General features: G+C 37.6%; 3 protein-coding genes across 3 annotated transcripts in view; 2 read left to right on the top strand and 1 right to left on the bottom strand.

The window, feature by feature from the left end:
- The first annotated feature begins 453 nt into the window (after nt 1-453).
- LOC306755576 (uncharacterized protein) lies at nt 454-2,746 on the top strand. The gene is made up of 4 exons (XM_079240005.1): nt 454-604; nt 1,188-1,313; nt 1,580-1,719; nt 2,610-2,746. Exons 1-4 carry the CDS (start codon nt 472-474, stop codon nt 2,655-2,657), a joined length of 447 nt encoding a protein of 148 aa, XP_079096131.1. The 5' UTR covers nt 454-471; the 3' UTR covers nt 2,658-2,746.
- Nucleotides 2,512-11,536, bottom strand: ace2 (angiotensin I converting enzyme 2; the record flags this gene model as incomplete). Its single annotated transcript, XM_079239993.1, has 18 exons — nt 2,512-2,614; nt 2,705-2,899; nt 3,406-3,522; nt 3,638-3,735; nt 3,848-3,906; nt 4,592-4,770; nt 5,158-5,280; nt 5,695-5,793; nt 6,025-6,169; nt 7,157-7,383; nt 7,847-8,019; nt 8,134-8,231; nt 9,729-9,834; nt 9,909-10,024; nt 10,267-10,410; nt 10,720-10,813; nt 11,078-11,236; nt 11,348-11,536. The coding sequence occupies 18 exons, from the start codon at nt 11,534-11,536 to the stop codon at nt 2,512-2,514; spliced, it is 2,424 nt and encodes an 807-aa protein (XP_079096119.1).
- Nucleotides 11,537-16,382: 4,846 nt separating this feature from the next.
- Nucleotides 16,383-22,103, top strand: part of nhsb (Nance-Horan syndrome b (congenital cataracts and dental anomalies)) — a gene marked incomplete at both ends in the record, with an annotated part of 49,962 nt that continues 44,241 nt past the window's right edge. Inside the window, one exon of the mRNA XM_079239784.1 lies at nt 16,383-16,662. Coding sequence (XP_079095910.1) covers nt 16,383-16,662 — 280 coding nt within the window. The remainder of the gene's footprint in view (nt 16,663-22,103) is intronic.

The following is a 22,103-nucleotide window of genomic DNA, read 5'->3' on the forward strand; positions in this document are numbered from 1 at the left end:
TTAATGTTTCATTTTTGCATCCGTCATTGGAGGAAGATGAAGATGAAGATGAAGATGAAGAAAGGCTTCTACATATGAGTGACCTTCAGTTTTTCTGTTTTTGTATCCTCTTGTAGTGTTTAGCAATTGATATAAAGGATGTTAAGGGACAGTGTAGTATATATATTTTTTAATTTGTTGTTCTATTTCATTTCCCTGCTTAGTTTTCTGTTGATTTTTTTCCCTTTTTCTCTTTAGACAGTGGACAAGGCAGAAAAGAATGAGGTTCCCGGTAAGCCGGCTCCCTCAGAGGAGGACATTTTACGACCGGTCTCCAAAGAGTCCACAGAACTGAGTTTTTCCTGGCAGATGGAGAACGAGAAGGAAGTTGAGAATGGGGAAGAAGAAAAAGATAAGATGGGTATAGAAGACGATATTTACAAAGGAAATGAAGATGAGGATGGGGAAGAAGGAGACCTGCTCTTCATTCACATGATAAAAACAAGCATCTCTGTGGTGAAGGGGAGAGGCTGCAAACCTGGGAGCCCCGGCTATGGTTATCAGGGAACAGGATGCACCTTTAATGATGTGGTTATGGTAGCAGAATCCAGTATGATGACATCTGGTTAGTGAGTCTCATTTTTATTTATCCACATCTGTTACCAGTAACAACACCTAATCTGTTTGCATGTTTTCACATAACAGTTTCTGTATTTCATTTAATATTATTTTTATTCTACTGCAAACTTTATCTTAATTTATATACAACTGCTACTACTCACACTTCTACTACTACTACGAATACTACCCCTACTACTACTACTGCAATCATTTAGCAGACACGTTTGTCCAAGGAGACTTAATATGTAAGTCTAAGAACAACACAAGCATGAACTCAAACATCAGAGGACATCATCGATAAGTGCTAGTCAGACTGCTGTGAGTCCAGGTGCTGCCATGTAGTACTAGAGGTGGTGCAAATAATAATTTGTTTTTTTCTTCTTTTTTTTGTTTTTTTTCCCCCTTTGTTAAATGACGAGAAACGATTTATCCCACAATATCGTCTTAAGTCCACATATCAGAGGTTTCTTTGTTGTTATTGTTGCAGTACATTACATGCATGTGTCACTTGGACTTCTCACCTTCTTTGAACAATTGCAAAGCTTACTAGTTTCATGTCTTCTATTTGTTCCCTGTGTCACTTTCAGTTCCCAGAGTAAATATCAGTTTCAGACTGGAAAAACTGGTGAAAGTCTTACTTGAACATGTGCCATCTCACAACTATGTCAAAGGTATCTGCTCACAGAAGGCTCTCATTTCATCACTAAATCCAGGTACGTCTGGATAGAGTACGTCACCATCTTGGCTAAGCTGCTATTAAGTATAATTTTAAAAAAAGATTTATTGATTTATTCATTTCTCCACAAGTAAAATTGTGACTTTGTACCTTTGTGACTTATTGCTGTCTTCTTTTTTTGCTAACTTCACTACAAAATACTATGTTTTTATTTAATTACACAAAAGACTTGCTATGACATTTTAATTAATAAAGTATTTCACTTCATCACATGTCGTTTTGTTATTTTCTTTTTTTGTCCAGAAAGAATCACTATCTACTACTACAAGTCAAATGGTATGGACCCATCTTTCAGAGGAATGCCAGTGGTCCTAAACCTTAACAACTGCAACTGCTTTCTCAGATGCTGCAAGGAAGGCGATAAAGTGCTTCTGCAACTGGAGGTATCACAATGAAATAACAAATCATTATTTTAAATATGATTATATATATATATATATATATATACATATATATGTATACATTTTTATGCATTACGAAACAAAATTATAACAAATTTGCAAGAGAGTTTTTGGTTGACACAAGACAGACATGATCAGAATCAATAAGAATGCAGAGTCTTCAAGTGACAACACAAGTACACTTACTCAGCTGTTTATATTACAACAACTGGATAAGACTTAGTTTCATAATAAAACATAATAATCTACTATTCACAAATCATAATCTGACAGGAAGAGTGTATATTCTGGGGGAAAAAAAGCATTCTGCTACAACAGCTGGTAACTTGAAACATGAATTTTTTTGAGTGTCTTGACTATCATTGGCGTATTTTATATTGACTGAAATATGCTATTGTTTGACAATTAGTACAACTAAAGATAGTCCTGGTGTTACAAATTCCCCTAAGTTAATGCTGAAAAACTGTAAAATATAACTTGAATAAATTACTTTTTTCTGTACTGTTCAGTTACAATGAATTAGTATTTACAGTTAAATTAATATATTTAATATGTAAAATTTTTCTGCCACAGACATTGGACATAAAAACACCATTGAAATAAACATACTGTACAGTTTATGTAAATTACTATATATCAAGTAAGCATCCCTTGTTTTTGCTGATGGGAGAGAAAATGATTAAATCTTTAACTAAAACAAACAACTTTCACACATATTCACATTTACATCAAACTTTTATCCAGGAGCATTCATCTTGTATGTCCTTCAGCAACTTAGAATCCAGTTTGTTCATTGTCACTGTCTTCATAGGCTTTGTTACTGTGTCCATTAGCATCTGAACTGTAAGGATTTTCCACACCTGTCATCGCAGGTTTCCTACAAATGCAAGAAACAATATGTTTTAGTGTCATCGAAATGACTTGTCAGCTATGACAGAGAAACAGAGAAAGAGAAAAAGAGACCCACTTCTTGCGCTCCTTGATACCAGAGACGACGAGGTAAATGCCCAATATCACCACGATACCCATAACCACGCCAAACACAACCAGCCAAACTTCCACTGGCTGTTCTTTGGGTGGGGCCAGTGTTGGTGGGATACCCACAAACTCCAGAGTTTTGTCATCCAATTGGAAGGCATCATTGATTCGACCCCGACATAATCTACAAGCAGTATTGATATAGGTTGTTTAAAAGATCATAAACATTTCATTGATTTGAAATGTCAATGAATGGGGAAAACTGAACAACTTGCTGAATCAAATCAAAGATACTTTATTTATCCCCCAGGGGAAATTCAATCACATAATCACCAAAGACATTACAATTGATCTACTAGAAATCCGTTTCAATGTCAAATCTGGTTGTAATAGTAAATCTGCAATTGTACTACAATCAGACTCTGTACTCTGTAGGAGTTCACAGGTCAAAGACGTTGGACCCAAGCAGAAGAACAGCAGCTTTAAAGGCCAAACTTCAATAATATATGATTACAATTGATAAAGAACTTTTTAAAAAACTTGCAAAGGCATATTAACCTAATTACAGACTTCACGCAGATTTTTTCTAAAAAGAAAAAAATCATGACATCAACTGGTGGGGTTACATGAATTAGAAATGGAACAATCTAGTATACTGTGCGTTAAATGAATATTGAACATGTTCCTCACCTGATGGCATCCTCAACAACGTTCTTTGGTATATAAACAGAAGGAGTTTCAGGGTTGGTGACAGCAACGTAAAAGGAGATCCTGTGAGTAAAGTCGTAGATGAGGACATCCTTTGATCTGAAGGCAGAAATTGAGAAACACTTACACAAATATCAATAAGCACAAAGATAAAGTTTTAAAAGGACATTAACTATTTTATAGCATCAGTCTAAGGACAACACAGCGCACTCACGTGAAGTGAAGGGTTTGATTCTGTTGGCTGTAGTATTGCCTCAAGGCATAAGCAATGCTGGCCTTGAACAGGTACAGCTCATTTTCATTCCAGAGATACTGAAACACACAAGTTAGTAATTAATATTATTATTTCAAACACAGCTCATCTTTCCTCGTGGCTGCTAAATTCTTCCCATTTTGGCTGCAATAAAACTTCTAAAATACTCACAGCATCATCACCCATGGCAGCCTTCAAACTTATCCTCACTTTAATGGCGTACTCTGAATCTGTAAGAAAGATGAAGTCCCTATTTAATGTTATTGTGACGCAATTTTCACTTCTGATTCTCCACATTATTTTAAGGTTCCATTGGACATTGTGCAAAGCAAGTTATCTAATCCTAGTAAAATTCCTCTTGCTTTGTACATCATATGTAAGCAGCCACAACATGCATCTTCTGCAGGAAAAGCAGCTTTTATGAATGAACTAATTCATAAAAATATTTCTCATGAAAACAACGGCTTCTCAAGCCTTTGTTTTCTTAAATTTTTCTTAAATTCTCTGAGAATTTTTGAAAGTTTTTTTTTTTAATTGCTCATTGATAAACTCCAACATCAAATGTTACAACAGTAAGATTTTAGGACTAGACCTAAAAACAAATGAATGATAAAAACATCCTAAACATGAATAGAAAATGATAGTTGTCATGTACATGCTAAAGTAAATGTCAGGCAAGGAAACTTCTAGGCATCTGCTTGGAAGATAGATGTCAAAATGAAAACAAGGCTCAAGAGGACTTCAGATCCCATAAAACCACAATATAATGTTTTAACATTTTCATGTTTGTAGAGATTATTCAGAGCATCATATTCAGCATGAGAGTGGTAGAATCATTCTCATTTCATTACTCTGAACAAAGGAAATATGTGCAGAACTACAGTAATAACTGACAGATTAATGTTTTGTACTCACATGGATCTGTTGTTGTCCTCCAGCCAGGAACCCTTTTGTGTTTGGCATTTTCCTCCTTCAGCCAATCATAAAGAGTTTGAAAATAGTCTAATAGAGGCTTAGCATCCATGTGAATGTCTCCAGATATTGTTTGCAAAGCCCTGGTCCAGGACTGGGACCTCCCCAGCTTCAACATATCCCTAACAAATGATAAAGAGAGAGAGAGAGAGAGAGAAACATGGATAATAAATAACTATCACTTATGTGTTTATAGGTATAGTTTATCATTGGCGTAATATCAACATGTGCTATGTCAATATGTCAAAGAAATTTGATTTTGTAAATAAGCTCATAGCTGTGTTAATGGTGGTTATATTGCACTTATACAACGAACTAGCATGCATAGGTACATAAAAACTCTCTTTAATACTTCTAAGATAAGCACCATACTATATAATAAAACATTAGATAATAAATGGCAAGTCATATCAGTATTCTATAATTAAATTGCTGAATGTTTTTCTAATTTTCTGTAATGCTATCGTGACAAAAGCAAAGTTTGAAGAGAAACAAGAAATTGTTTGTACTTCAGTTTGTTTCCTGCTTCCAAAGAGCCAGTGATGTCACATGTCGGCAAGGGACCTTCATGATTGGCTGCTTTACAGAGAGCTTTTTGGAACTGAAACTGGAAGATGGTTCTTGTGAAGTACCTGTGTTGAGAGTCAGACAGCAAACACACAGAAATTTGTGATATCTTCAAGTAAAAGGGATGAAGTTTTTTTCATCTGAATCCTGAATACATTCTGTTATCTGACCAGTTCGTTCTTATGTATGTGTGATTCATTTTTTTCTTTAAATGCATGCAGGTAACAGATAATATCACATTCAAAAGCTTCAAAGCTTCAAAAATCAAACAAACATTTTTTAAGCTAGTTTAAAATTACAGTTTATACTGCTGCCCCTCTAGTACAAAGTCAGGTCGCTTTTTAAGGTAAATGATTGTCTTCAAAAAGTATCTTTTTATGGTTCTTTTTTTATTGGATCTAAATGTTATGAAGCTAACACAAATCTGCTTTTATGTGAGATTTTAAGTAAACCATAAGATGTGCAAGATGAAAGAATACCTGATGAAAGAATAGTCTCCAGACACATGGAACAGAGCAGGAGGGTCACAGTAAGTTTCATCCCTTGGTACTGGCTCCACAACTCCTACTAGCTCCCTCCTGTTAAGACAGCATAGAATTAACAATCACAGAAGCTGTTCAAAAGATGAATAAAGCAGACAGTAAATTGCACTGCATAACACACCAATAGTATGTTTACAAAATTTGAAAAAAAGTTTGTTTTTGCCCACAGTGAAACTAGGAGTCAGTATATGTCTAGCTGTGCATGTGTCAAATAATACATACAGGAGGTGTTACAGTGGCAGCGGCCTTATTGCGAATTCTGCTTACTTCATTTCCCACCAGTGTTTCATCCATTCATCTTTGGAGATGTTCCCAGCAAACACCTGCCACCTCCACTCCTCCAACATGTAGGTGAATGGCAGCGTGGCTACGATGGTGAGTGCCTGTTTCAGCAGGAAGTTAATCTCAGTTTCTGCAGGGACAGAAAAGACAATCAACAATCATGACAAGGAAAGAAGGAAAGTCATGAAATTATTTTCAGTAGATAAACTAAAGGCATATTATACACTCGTTATATGACCGATGCCTATGCCTCCGACTTTAAAGAAATTGCAGTTTTTCAAATATTTAGCAGAAAGTCCAAACGTCATGTTATTGTGGCATGTCCCTGTGGTGCTGAAGCTACTGTGAATCTGCAATCTGCCAACATCAATCTTACAATTATGTGACTTTTGGTCACTTGTCAAAGATGGAAACAAGCTCAAAATATAACCATCAAACAGCTGCTTGCACTGCAGATTTCAGTATTCATTCAATGCTGACTGTCATTCGGCATTGAGCTAAGGGCGCATAGTCTGATTCTGTCAGGCTCTCACTTATTCCAGCCTCCTGTCACCTCTTCTCCCTCTGCCCAATTTGTCCAGTCACATGTTCTTCTCCTCTGTTAGAAAGTTTACTATTACCACCAGTAAACTTGGAACTTCAGGCTTTGGTAGGCTTGGATGATTGACACAGGATCTTGTTGACCATGGCGTCTGGAGTATACTCCAAAACTTTAGATTTTGATATTTCAATCAAAATTCTACATTATTTTAAAAGTCTCTTCAAGCAAATGAAAAGTTGAGTCTCGGGCAAGTTTAAAGCCAAGGTCATTTTGCTTTTGATTTGCACTAACTTGAATTTCTAGTTAGCTGAAAGAACCACTAAATATTGACACATTTGCATCATACTTAGGTTTAGTGTTTGGCAGTCAATGTATAGCTGAACATCAGAGCTCTTCACCAAAAACTGTAGCATTGCCGGAAACGATGCAACAGTTTAGGGCTCAATAGAATAAAAAGATAAACTTTTAGCTGAATTAAGATGATATACAGGCAGAAACTGCAAGGTAAGATGGTCACTCTCTAAAACTGGTTATTTAACATTGTGGCAAATAGAAGACACATTATTTGTCTACTACCTTTGTCATAAACAAAATCAGAAGGCAGGAGACCCAGACTCTGAAGGTGCTTTGGTGTTGCAGCTGAGAGAGACATGATTTCTCCAACAGCTTCATGGAAACCCTCATTGGCTCCGTCCCTCAGAAGGTAGGAGTGATTACGATAAGCCATTTGGTACTGATTATGGCCCATCTCGTGGTGCACTGTGAGGAAATCATCCATGTTGACCTTGGTGCACATTTTAATCCTGGAGACATCACAAGAGAAGTGTCAGCACTCACATTGTGTGATGCATCCATATCAGAGAAACTGCACCAATAAAAAGGGAGCGATAACATGTTCATGATGAGTTCAACAGAACAAACACTGTGTCTAAAGAGAGAGGAGTGTTCCATCATTGAGCTTTATTTCAGTAATATTAAAACGAACTGATACAGAGGAAGCCATAAAACCTATTATTTTGCATTTGGAAAAACTTTGCCACTGTAGTCAGTGCTGGGGTATATCATACGTACCAATATTTTACAACCTAGACTTTGATTGCTATTATAAGCAGGAGAGAATGACTCAGAGATTAATTGCTGTTCTAGTAACTTTTATTTACAACTCTCGTAAAAATAAACTGATCTAACTTAAGCTGTAGTTTGACCACAGCAAGCCTACATAACAACCAGGAATTGGCTTTGTACGTATCTGTGCATTTGTCTCACCTGAAGTCCTCTCTGTTTCCCATGTCCCAGGCTGTGGGGTGACACACCACCTTGCGTCCATCGTTGGGCTTCACCAGCATAGAATTGGCCCAGAAGTTTGGAAACATCTTTTCCAGGCCCACGGATGTGAAGAACTTCTCTGCTTCTTGAAAAAGCCGAAGCTCAGTCCAACCCTGGAAAATCAAGTTCGAAAGCAGTTCTTTATCACCATATCCACTTTACTGTAAAATGTAGTTTCAAGATTTAAAGTGAAGGGCTTTTAGTTTCATTAGAGAATTACACCGCACCTTCTCCACCATGGTTTTGCTGACATCAATGTCTGGTTTTTCAGGGTAAGGCACTGTTAGGGGGTACAAGTTGGTCCAGAACCTTCCCCACATGTCACCTGAACAGTACACACAAACATTATTTCTCATTCTAGGTAACTTTAAAAGATGCTGACATGTTTTTCCAAAAGTACACTGCAATCAGATATGTTTAATCTAAACTGGAGGCATTTCACAAAGGATGGAGGATACACTAGTGAGTTTCAGCTAAACCTAACATATTACATCAGTTTTGTCTCTTTTTTTTCTGTGGTACAAAGTTGCAACGATTGCATCTGGATGACATATATCAGTTCTTAAATAAAATCTTGAATGATCACATCTTTCTCATACATCAGCTGTATCTTTCCTGAGTATTAAAAATAAGACTAGTTACAGGTTGTGAAATTGACTCTAGACTCTACCATAAGCTACGTACACTAGGAAAAACAAAACATCAATCAAAGGAGAAAGAATAAATTAAGAGGATAATACTGTGCAGAGATTAATGTAGTAAGGTCTTGATATCAACGTGATGTATTTATGACTGTCCCACCAATCACACTCAAAAGAACACAGAATACAGCTGTGAAGGACATAAGCAAAGCTAAAAGAAAAAAATGGAAGATTTTAATGAAGTTTGATGAATGGACGAAAAGGAAAATTTCAAAGATGAAAAAAAGTCAGAGATATGAAGATGTGGGGGAAAAAATGAAGTAAAGAAATAAAAATTTACATTAAATTGAGGGTTAGGCTTGGAAATAGCTTTATAGACTACAGAACAAATTACAGCCATGTATCCAAATATGTCAGGAGTGCGGTACGTTGAAAGTCAGTGACACCCCATTTTTATAAGAAACAATGAAGATGACATCTCAAACTTGGATTTGTAAAAAAAAAAAAAATTATATGATAAAATGATATAAGAATCATATTGAAAATTATACTGCACTTGATGCTCCCAATAAAAACATTTAACTGAGAGGGGTTCAGTTCTTCTTTTCTTTTGAATTTGTTCTTTTTTTTGCATGGAGATTTTATCCTGATCTGTTGTCATGCAGGCTGCACGGAGGCATAGTGGTTAGCACTTTGGCCTCACAGCACGACTGGTTTGATCCTCGGCTGGGGCGAGGTTTGGACATTGACCTTTCTGTGTGGAGTTTGCATGTTCTCCCTGTGTATACGTGGGTTCTCTCCGGGTACTCCGGCTTCCTCCCACCGTCCAAAGACTTGCATGTTAGGTTAATTGGTTATTCTGAATTGCCCATAGGAGTGAGTGTGAGCGTGAGTGGTTGTATGTCTCTGTGTGGCCCTGCAGTGGACTGGTGAGCTGTCCAGAGTGTACCCTGCCTTTCGCCCAAACACTACTGAGATAGCCTTCAGCTTCCCCGCAACCCTTAATTAGACTAAGGGGTTAGGATAATGACTGACTGACTGTTGTCATGCTTATCCAGTCTTTGACAGAGGAGTGACTGTCAGACTCGTTCAAAATAAATAATAAGCAAAAAATAATAAATGAATGAAAAGGATATCAGCAGCAATATCAACAATGATGAGTTCAAAAACCTTTAACATACCCAGCAGATGGGCCGGCAGAAGTCCCTGTGCGTCGATGTATCCTGGGTACACCTCCATTAGCTTGGCTCGGACATAGGCATGAAGCTCCTTGTACAACGGCAGGATCTGTAAAAACAAATGAATATGAATATTATTTTGTTCCCATATGCACCGAACCAAATCCTCTGATGTGAGCATACCTGATGATATACTGAGCGGACATCCGTCATCAGCTGATCTCTGTTGTACTTGAACTGACTGTCTTCTTCAATAGTCTCATAGTTATATCTCCAATAAGCTCCATAGTCTTCAAAACCTGCACATGTATGTGTGTCAAAAAGGAACAAATAAAAGAAAAAAAAAGTTGTTACATGTTTTATGTCCTGAAAACTTGTGTAGAGCTTTTGGAAGGGCCGTCATGTCTAATCAGACAACATTGGCAGCTCTGTTTTTGTTTGATTGTATTTTCACTCATACAAGTGCTTTTTTTTTCTGTCTTCAGAATCACTCTGCCATTATTCACACACCAAAGATGTTCTCAAATCTTTCATTCATCACCATTTAATTTGGCTGCTTCATTCTTTAGGTCCACGTAGTCTTCATACAAAGGCCTCATCCTCTTCCCCACCTCTCGCCTCCAGCCCTCCCACACATGAAGACGCTCAGAGTAGTTTCTGCTGTTTGCCATGACATGTTCCAGGCCTATAAAGGTAGAAAGACAATCACCAGTTGCAGAGTATTTGACTTGTTGTATGTAAGTGTGTGTGCATAAGATACCCTGTATGTGGCATCGTTTCTTTTTACAATTTTAATTTTTTTTTTTTTATTTTAATTGCTACTTTCCAGCACTGGATGAGCGCGTATGTTTATTATATTTTTCAAACTGAAGATATTAACATCCAGATTATCTGAACAGTATCTTCATCTTCTGTGTTACATAACTTCCTTATCTGACTTTGACAGCAGCAGGCAGCTGCGTCACTATAATAGGTTTTCATAAGCAGATCATACCTGGCTCCAAAGTCTGGCAGTTTAGGGGCTCGCCGGGCAGACACACTGTTGCTGTGCTGTAGATTGTACTCATGTCACTCATGACTTTACTCAGCTACAGGAGAATTTCAAAGAGAACAAAGTGAAAAGATGTGCTCATAAGACGTTTGGCAGTCCAGAAAGTGAAACATGTTAATGATTCTACAAAGAAACATGTATGACCTGAGACGTCTAAAACTGAGGATTTTCTGGAAATTTTCATTGTAAGATTTGTGATTAAAGTCTAATCACAAATTAAGTGTCATGAAAAAGTTTGTAACATCAGGTCATGGTGGGTTTAAACATAGTAGAGTGAACTTGAACAGGGTGGTGTTCTTACATGTGCAGCCTTATCTGGGGAAAGAGCGCCAGAGCCTTTGTCTTGCAGGGAGATGAGCTGCAATTTTATTATTGGATCTTTAATCTGGCCAATGGGATATTTCTGGGATTCTTCTGACATCTGGGTGTAGAAGGTGCTCCAAATTTGCCCCTGTTCTGACTGTGTAGAATGAAAGCAGAAACTTATAATCCATAATTTGTAAAAAAAAAAAAAAAAACAGGAACAGGAAACGATCGATGTTTTTAATCACTTGTTTTTTAAAATGCTTACCAGTTTGTCTGAATTCTCCTGTGTAATGTCAGTGTTGTAAGCCCATGATGCTAGCGAGTAATTGTACATCCGCGCACTGGCCTCCTCATCAAATCTCTGCAGAAACTGTCCTGCCGCGGTCTCCACATCTGACCGAACATAGACAGCACAGGACACAGCCAACAATGTTGTAAGAATCAACGCAGTCATCTTGGATGCTTCCGCTCCATCCACATACACAGAGTGACTCTGAGTAGGAAGCTCAATGTACTGTTATACAGTTTGAGTAATCTTCTGGGCTGCCTTGGCCTTTGGACCTCAGAGCCATAAGAGGGGGTGTGTCTGAGTTTCATTTACAGATATGATGCTCAAAGGAGCAAAGAGCATCACTCAGCCGTATTTATAATACATAGAACCTGTGATACATTATCAAAGCATCACACAAAATAAACACATATCTGTCTTGTAGGACCAAATTAGTATATTTCATCTGATAAGGTCTTGTGGTGTTGGTGGTCAGCTTGATAAACCAAAATATTTTGGCATATAATTCAGAACTGCACTGACAGAGGGTGTGGTGAACAAAATAACAACAACCATAATATCAGCAGTTTCGCTAATTTCTTTTCATTTACCTCATGTTCTGCTATGACAACAAAATGTCTTGAAAGTATCATAATTTCACATAATGACACTCTGAAACAAACAAACAAACAAGAACGTTCTGTGTTTGAGTGATAACACTAAATAACTACCATTGATAGAGGGGAAAGCTTTCAGTTACTCATTTTAATCAGCATGATTTTTCTCAACTCATGGAACATGTTTTCATTGTTTTAAGTCATAATGATTTTTTTTTATCTTTCTGAAAACACTTTTTATGTTTTGTTTAGTCATTTAAAAGCTTACTGGTCATTGAATTTGATTTTCTAATGCTATTATTTGTGATATTATGAAGATAAAGTTTTGAAGGTAAACAAAAAAAAATGCTAAAAACAAAAGATTAAGCTAATGTCAACGTGTTTTCAATGGATTTTCACATCATCGTCATAATTACAGTCATTTCAGGATAATGTGAAAAGAAAGCAGGAATATAATATCAGAAGCAAGGAAACAGCTCTTGAATGTCTTTATCACTTAAAGGCAGATTTCCCAGCACTATATATGAAATACAAGTTGTACAGTGTAAGGCTGTAAATATTGATAAAGAACAACCCACAAGGCCAAAGTTTAACATTTATCACTTAAACCATTATCTAATACATACTTACTTTCTCTGATACAACACAATAAACAATCTACTAAAATTCTTATAGAAGCAAGCATAAACAAGTAAAAATAGAGTATTCTTAATCTCATCATTATTATTATTAGTCGTAGTAGTAGTAGTATTGTTCACATTGGACATGTATGTTCATAAATACACCTAATAAGTCAACTTTTCAGCTATTTGACATATCAAGAAGAGTAATTTGATACAACAGCGCCCTCATGTGGACAGTGCTGGTATCATGCTTATTAACTCAATACAAATGTAAGGTAATCCAGAATACTTAAAAGTTGATTTGCCACACAAGCAACGATTATAAAAAAATAAAAAATAAAATAAAATATGTATTTATAAAATGAAAAACGTTTATTTTTGCTTTCTACTTCAAAAGATTATTCCCAGAGTTAACTTTGAACCTCATAAGGTAAAAACAAAATGAGAGGCTGTTTATCACTACACAGAGATAAATTAGATAAGTGTTTAGGTAATGTGCTGTAATATTTTATTTGTATAGCACATTTTATTTACAAGACCATTCAAATTGCTTTATAAGAAAAACATTTAAAAGTCTCTACATTGAGTAAAAGTCTCTTTTACTTGTTTGCAACATAACAGCTAAATGCTGCTTCTCCGTGTTTATTCTGGACTCTAGTCTGACTAGCTGGTGTGAGTCCTTGGATCCAACAGTTCTGTTAGGTTTATATTCTGTGAACATATTACAGGTGTATTCTGGGCAGAAACTCCTGGGATTTGTAAACAATCAGCGGTATATTAAAATCTATTCTGTGACTGACTGGAAGTCAGTCAGTGAAGGTTTTAAAACTAGTGTCATGTAGTCGGATCGGTTGTTTATGCTCTTTTTGGGAAGTCATGTTAATCGCCAATTACAGTATTCCAGTCTACTGGAGATAAACACATTGATAAGCATCTTCTTTTTTTTAGTTATTTTGATTTGTTTTGGAAGACAAAACTTGTTGTTGGTTTTGAGTTTTAAAAAATGCCTTGGTGACAGATTTAATGTGGCTGTTGAAAACACTCCAAAGTTATATACTTTTTCAGTGATTTTAAAGACCCTGATCTCAAGATATTTACCAATGCTGAGCCATCTTGTCTTTGCAACTAAACAGAATAATCATTTTTTTTCTGCATTAAACTGTAACAAAGCACCTTGTTTTTTTTTTCTTTGCTACAGACAGTGACACAGTAAGTTTATTAAGCTGCAATTATCTGGTGACAGAAACATGTAAAATTTTGTTTTTCTGCACAAATGTGAATTGATATCAAAGTTCTGTAATATTGGACCCAAAGGGACCATATACAAGTTAAACAAAAGAGGTCAGAGGACTGACTCTCAGGAATTCCAGTCTATAGCCAGTCAGTCAGACTCATGACTGCAAAATGTAACAAAATAACTCAGCCTTTTGAATAGGACATGAACCAAGTAAGAACCAATCCAAAACGTCCAACCTAGTTTTCTAGCCTGTCCAACAGGTTTCTGTGATCTTCAGGATCAAACGCAGTACTGAGATCCAGCAGAATAAGGACTGATAGACGACCAGAATAAGTATACAATCTAATGGCACAACACAGAGTTTACTATACACTACCAATGCTCTACGAATATGTCTCCTAGATTGGTCCTGTTGGAAGTGGTAAATAAAGTTCAAAAACATGTATACCTGCATAAAACATTTATAACACAACATTTGTCTTAATGTTAGCACAGAATGAGGCGCATGACAGGTACTGTTAATCTGCATAGCGCTAAATTTGCTGCAACTGCAAGTTTACTGCAGACATGTCTATATACAGACTGAGCCTAGAGGCTATAGGCTATTCACTGTGAATGGAACTGACAACGACCAGGCTTAGTGTCCAGGAAACACACATTCAGCAGAAAATAATATGTTCAGTGGACATCATTTCACTGCAGTTTAGATTTCTACTTTCCTGGCAAGTTTGCAGTTAAGTAGTTTAGAGTTTCAGTGGTTAATAAGAATGATGAAAACAGTTGAGTTTTTATACTACAAAGTCAATGGTTTACCAAACATTCTGTTTATTCATTTATTTCTTTTTACTCATTTACTATGTCTGCATAACATTCAGTTTAGTATAACGTCAGACAAGGGGCTTTTTATGCAAAGGACTGTAGTATTGTCTCTTGGAGCTTTTGGATGTGGTCAGTTTTACAACAGGAAAAACAGCATATACATTTAAAAAAATAATAAATAAATAAAAAATAAATCTTAGTAAATAAAGTTAGCTATACTGAAAGCAAGTAGGCTAATTTTTCTGTTTTCTTTGTTGTGAAGCACAGTGAGTTGCAGTTGTGCTTCAAAGGTGCTATAAAAGATATGACTTACATTGCTAAATACATTACTTACTTAAGGCAAGATATTCAAGGCTATGAAGAAATTGTTCACCAAACCATTTAGTTCAGTTCAGGGTCATGAGGAAGCCAGGGCCTATTCCAGCAATCATCGAGCAAGAGGCAGGGTGTACCCTGGACAGGTCACCAGGGTACACCCTGTCCATCACAGGCTATGCATGTACTGTAATTTATAAATGGCTCCAGCTTCACGTGACTGAATTGGACTAAGCAGTTAAGAATAAGAATGAATGGATAGTTGTGTTGATAAAATTCATACATACATAAATACATACATACACGCACACACACACACACACACACACACACACACACACATACATACATACATACGTACATACATACACACAAACACACACACACACACACACACACACACACACACACATATATATATATATATATATATGAATGTGTGTGTGTGTGTGTGTGTGTGATGAAATGATTAATTCAGGTTCACAATAGCACAGAAACTTCAACTCTAACTTGAAACAAGTTCATAAAAGTAACGTTTAAGTTAGTTAAAAGGATGCCTTTAACGTTTGTAATTTATAATATTAATATTAATAAAAGATTGTTTTTAGCCGTTATCTTCACTTTGTATTGCAGCCAGTCCAATTTTGGTTTAAATAACCAAGTCTGTTTCTTGCAGTAGCCTTCGGTGTGGACAGGATGAAATCTTCATGACCATTCCCTGTCCACGCGTCCCTTTCTCCGGGTTTTACTTCAGCCTTCTCTCTCATCCTCAGTCTGCACATTCTTCAGGCCACAAATCCAGGCTCCATCAATCGCATAAAAAATAACCACAACACAGCCGGAAAAGCAGAGGCAAGTCTAAAAACGTAAAGCTCGCTGTTTGCAGAATGCTTTAAAATTCTTCTTATTCAAGAATGGAAAGATGTTCATAAAATACTCTGTTTTATTTTTGGTGATTGGCGGTCTTTTGTAGTCAGAATGAACTATTTTATACGCATATTGTACGTCGTTTTTGTTCGTTTTCCATGACCCAGATTTCTATTTTGAAACGTTTTCGTGGCTCTTCCTGTGCGTCCCGGCTGGCTTGACGCGACACGGAGGCGACCCATGATCGCAGACTCCACACGCATCCTCACACCGCTGACCTGGGCTTAGCCGTGTGCTGCATGTGTGTGCATGTGTGTGAGTGTGTGAGCGGGAGTGTGAGTGATCCCCCAGAAACCAGCAGCAGGATGGAGGATCTCAAGGAGAATCTGGGAACTTTGGATTGACGCCCGGGGATAACGCGCGCACGGCCTGAACGTCATCGGGCTTCTCGTGGATTTATATCTTTGGATGTTGTCTGTTTTCCCCTTTTATCTTTTTCTCTTTGGCAGTGGGGATTTACACTTGGCTTACAACTATTATTTTTGGCGAGCAAAATGCCATTCGCCAAAAGGATTGTGGAGCCGCAGCTTCTGTGCAGACACCAGATCCCCAACGATGAAGGTCTGCTTTTCGAGGACCTGTGTGCCATCAGTAATGTGGTTCTTTCCCGGACCTTGCGACAGCTGTCCGACCTGGCCCGTCATGCCTGCTCCTTATTCCAGGAGCTGGAAAACGACATCTTAAACACCAACCAGCGGGTCTGGATCCTCCAGAACAAAATAGGCCAGATACAGCAGACTGCCAGTGCCCTAGACCCCAAAAAGGAGGCAGTGCGTAAGTAGACCACCAAAAGTGTGTTACATCCCCTCCACCCTCCCAAAAAAAGAAAAAAATCTCTTAATAATTCACATTTGAGGCGTACTGATTCTATTCATTTTTATTCATTCATATCACACGTGTGCCTTCATGCAAAATAATTTCTGCCCAGCTGCACGCACGCACGCTTGAGACGCGGCCGCGCTCTCATCCTATTGAAATTTGTCACACGAGTGCATTTGCACATCTGACCGTGAAGTAACATGGAGAAGCATTTTCGCAGCGCAGGATGGGTTGACTGCTCATCTGTTTGGCGGTCCAGACTCTGGCGTGTGTGTGTGTGTGTGTGTGTGTGTGTGTGTGTGTGTGTGTGTGTGTGTGTGTGTGTGTGTGTGTGTGTGTGCCCATCGTCGACGATCACAGGGGAGTCGGTGTGTGAGCTCGCAGGCAGGCAGCGCGAGCGGAGCAGAGGGGCGTGTGATGCCGCTGCATTGGCTCAGCATCACTGCGGGTAGCGCACACCTGAAGCATGTTCAGGCGGTGTTCTCTGGTGCACAAAAGCCGCCTCTGTCAAGTAGGGTGTGAATATGTGAATCTGAGGGTCGAATATATGTTGAGTGAGGTTTCAGAAATGTGTGTGTGTGTGTGTGTGTGTGTGTGTGTGTGTGTGTGTGTGTGTGTGTTTCAAAGAGAGAGAGAGAGAGCGTGAGAGAGAGAGATGGGGTTTTCACAGGCGACTCCCCGTGCGCCAAACCCACCCTTTCCACATGCAGCGGCACCGACACAGCATCAGTAATGAATCCAGATGTCCATGTCGAAGGGCAAATATGAACTGATCATCATCACATCTTGAAGTATTCGTTTGTGTGGACTGATAACATAAAACAATAAGCCTGACTGGCAGCAATGAGGGACTCAGCAGTTCGTTGTAACACTGTGTTCTGGACGGCAGATTCATATTATTTATGTTCTCTGCAGTCCCCGCTGCTTGTGTCTTCAGATTTTACACGATCACTTGAGAGAATCAACACAAAAAATGTACATTAAATTATCTTATTAACCACTTAATAATCTGAGTTAAAAAAAATAAAGCTTTTTTTGTGGCCTACAGCGATTGTTGAATACTCTTCTTGTGATGTAAAACCCTTCACACACAGGAGCATATGTCAGTGAGGCAGCCATGTCTTCATTACATAAAAGAGTCCCCTTGTACTGCTCTTCTTGGTTTTGTTCGGTTTTTTTTTTTTTTTTGGTTTTTTTTTTTTTTTTTAGATTTGGATGAATGTGGCTCAGATGTTGAAGGAAACACATGGCCTGTTGCAATTAAATTGCCTGACGAGTCATTCAGGTTTGTTTTTTTTTTTAACAGCAAGTCTCTCCCCACAAACACACAAGTTCTCAAAACTCCCTAAAGCCTGTCTATCAGCTGCACTTTTTGAGCTTAGAAAGTTTCATAATATTGATTTGTTAAGGGTGTGCACACTGTCTCTGTGTCACCTGCAGCAAGGGAAGACATACTGTATATCAACAAGTATCAATTCTGAAAGCATTCAGTAATGTTTGAGATAATGGGTATTGTAAGGCATTCCAGACTAAATGAAAAAAATATATATTTTACATCGTGCATTAGTGAGAGTGGTACAACTGCTAAGCTGTGACACAAAGCTTTACCACAAACACCCTTTTTAGAACAACTTCATGTGCAGTGTTATCTGTTGTTTTAACTAGCATCTTAGTCCCTTATTGTCATTATTGTTTCATTGATAGAAGTGCTGACAAGGTTGGCATACTGTACAATAACACAAAATGTTGCTGCTGTATCCTATTTTCTATTAGTTATCATTTCTGACTATATTGTCAAAAGTATTTTCTCACCCATCCACAGAATGATACTCAGGTGTTCCAATCACTTCCATGGCCACAGCTGTATAAAATCAAGCACCTAGGGATGCAGACTGCCTCTACAAACATTTGTGAAAGAATGGGTTGCTCTCCAGAGCTCAGTGACTTCCCCTATGGTACCATGATAGGATACTACCTGTGCAACAAGCCCAGTCAAGAAATTTCCTTGCTACTAAATGCTCCCCAGTCAACTGTCAGCGGTACGATAACAAAACTGAAACAATTGAGAACAACAGCAGCTCAGCCACAAAGTGGTACCCATGTAAAATGACAGAGAGGGGGCAGCTGATGCTGAAGTGCATTGTGGGCAGTGGTCGCCAGCTTTCAGTCGCTACAGACCTCCAAACTTCATATGGTCTTCAGATTAGTTCCACAACTGTGCCTAGACAGCTTCATGGAGGGGTTTCCTTGGCAGAGCTGCTGCATCCGAAGTATATATATCACCAAGTGCAATGCAAAGCCTTGAATCCAGTGGTTTGAAACCCACCGCCACTGGACTCTAGAGCATTGGAAATGTGTTCTCTGAAGTTACAAATTACGCTTCTTCATCTGGCAATCTGATGGATAGGTCTGGGTGTGGCGGTTGCCAGGACAACGGTACCTGTTTCACTGCATTGTGTCAAGTGTGAAGTTTGATGGAGGGGGATTGTGGTGTGGGGTTTTTCTTCAGGAGCTAGACTTGGCCCCTTAATACCTGGGAAAGGAACTATGAATCATTCAGGATATGAAGAGATTTTGGACAATTCCAAATTCATGGGATGTTTAAGGATGGTTCCTTCCTGTTCTGTCATGACTGCACACCAGGACACAAAGCAAGGTCCATAAAGACATGGATGAGCGAGTTTGGTCTGTAAGAACCTGACTGGCCTGCACAGGTTCTTGACTTCAACACGATACAGAACCTTTGAAGTGAATTAGAGTGGAGACTGTAAGCCAAATCTTCTTGCTCAACATCAGTGTCTGACCTCACAGATGTGTTTCTGGTTAAAAACTCCCATAAAAACACTCCTTAACCTTGTGTAGAGTTTTCCCAGAAAACTCGAAGCTGATATACTTTTAAAGGGTGGACCAGCATCATATTAAACCTGATTACATACCCACCTAAAGACAGATGAGCAAATACTTTTGGTAATATAGTGTATAATAGTAAATAACCAACATTTTTAAAATTATTTGACATCCTTGAAGAGTGCAGGTCGTGACCAAAGGAAGTTGCACATTTTTAGATATATATATATAAAAAAATCTATTACCATTCCCCTGGCTATCAAAGGGCAGCAAAAAACCTAAAGGAAGTCAATATCAGTGTTTGCACACAGACTGAAATTCATTGTTTCCCCACCTGACTGTGGAGTGTATCAAGATTCAAAACAGTCAATATGGTGCCAGCTTGGATTGATCCGATACAAAACAGCAGGCAGGATTCAGATGGCACTCAGACTGTCTATATCTGTTGAGATCTGAGAAAATAATGTGTTGTTTGGGACACTGATCAAAACAGTCTGTTCTAGTAGTCATCTGTTTTAGCAAAATAACATATCCATTAACATCTAATGATCAGATTTTACCAGTTTCAGCCTGTTGATGATTTACTTTAAAATATTTCAGGTGGTTTGCTCTTTTTTTTTTGTCTATTTTATTCTCAGATGATAAGACTAAAGATCACATTTTTCCGTGCTGGATTGTGTACAATGATTGTGTTTCAAGCACTAAGCACTGTCAAAATACAGGTGACCTATAACATAGTAAGCTGATTTGGTAGTGTGTATCCCATGTTATGTTCCCCTTGTTGGTATGGCGAGAGTGGTATGACTGTAAAAAGAAACATTCACAGAAATGACCATTTCTGCATGCTTTCACAACAATTTTTTTTTTTTTAAATATCATAAAAAGTGCATGGAAAACCACAAGTTGAGTCACTACTCCAAACTTATTTATTTATTTATTCATTTATTTATTTATAGTGGTCACAAATGTTTTTACCTGACTGCAAACAAAGTTTGTATAGAGGTCATTTTGGACTCCTGGCCCATAAAAAGCCCATAAAAAGCTTCAAAACATGGAGTTTGGATTTAATTTCAATTCTAATTTATTTATTTAAAACCATGGACTATTAATGTACATTTTCATGTAAATATGCAAGATTTTAGCCAATGACTAATTTTTGTTTTTCGTCCATTGGCAGGTAGATCGACTCAAAACAGTAACATTCAAATAGATAGTAAAGACAAAAATATGATTGTATATTATAGGAACAGAACATAACAGAATTCATGAACAACAGCAGACATTTGCATCAGAAGGCTGCAATTTAAACAGGCATGTTGTTAAAAATATGTAGGCTATAAAAATAAATAATAGAAAATATGGGCGTTATATGTAGTTACATTGTTGGTGTTTTTAATAATTCTTCTAGGCATTTTCTAAATTATGAATAATTATTAATTTCACCGACAGTCACAAGTATTTTTTTTCAGAAATGTTTGCCTCTGAATGATGTCAAATCAAGATCCAACTGGATATCTTCATTAACAAATGAAAATGAACACAAGTAACTTAAATTATTAATGCATCCAATCAGCGGGACTTCACATTGTGAAAGGGAAAAGTAGCAAGCACATTGGCTAGATATATAACAAACATATTTATTTAGACAAAATTAAATATTCTACGACAAAAAGAAATTAAGATTAAAGAGTCCATTTCTGAACTTACAGATGATTTCTTTCTTCGTGCAATTTAGGAGGTAAAAGGGTTGTGCAAGCCTGACAAGTTGTGTTATACAACTTTCAGGTTGTGTACTACTAGGTAACAGGAAATGGGATGGCATAGTGGATGTGGTTATGCCTGATGAGATGATGGAAGACAACTTGTGATTTAACAACCCCAAGAATTATCTTTCCCAAATCCTACGAAAGGATTTTCTCTGCCTAAAGAAATGTTACTTACAGTTGTATCAGATTAGCATGGAAAGGTGCAAGTGGTCGAGTAATCTCTATTTTTCATATTTCAGGAATGTACATTAACTGTGGACTGTATTAGGTGCACTGTGTTTCTGCTAAAGGTTATGCTGATGTTGTCATGCGGCACTTGTAGCTATTTTCTGAAGCAACACAGAAATAATAAACAATAAATTGATAAACATGCAGTAAGTACTCTTACAGTCATGAAAAAAATGAAGTAGCCTACACCATATTCAGTAGTTTGTAGACTCACCTTTACCAGCAACGACATGAAGCACTTACTCTCTGTATCCGTCTGTCACATCATTGCACAGAGATTTTGATCCACTCTTCGCCTGGAACAGTCTTGTTTCACAACCCAATTTGGGTCTTTATCTGTTTGACAAATTAAGACCTCGCATGTCTCTGTACAGTACTTTGGTATACAGGGTTTATAGGTGCTTTAACAACTGCAGGATGCTCAAAACAAATAGTTATAAAACAAGCCCAAATCAGCATCCCTGCACTTCTACTGTATGTCTCACCGTTAGTATGAGGTGTTCATGCTCATATGCTGTGTTTGCTTTTCTGCAAAAAAGACATCGTACAGTGTGG

Source organism: Telmatherina bonti (assembly GCF_933228915.1).
Source record: "Telmatherina bonti genome assembly, chromosome: 1".
Lineage (NCBI taxonomy): Eukaryota > Metazoa > Chordata > Actinopteri > Atheriniformes > Telmatherinidae > Telmatherina > Telmatherina bonti.

Coding starts and splice junctions, on each gene's coding strand:
- LOC306755576 (XM_079240005.1), top strand. CDS start 472: ATGATAAAAACAAGCATCTCTGTGGTGAAGGGGAGAGGCTGCAAACCT. Junction 605..1,187: donor ATCCAGTATGATGACATCTG/GTTAGTGAGTCT, acceptor TGTCACTTTCAG/TTCCCAGAGTAAATATCAGT. Junction 1,720..2,609: donor AAGTGCTTCTGCAACTGGAG/GTATCACAATGA, acceptor CTGTCATCGCAG/GTTTCCTACAAATGCAAGAA.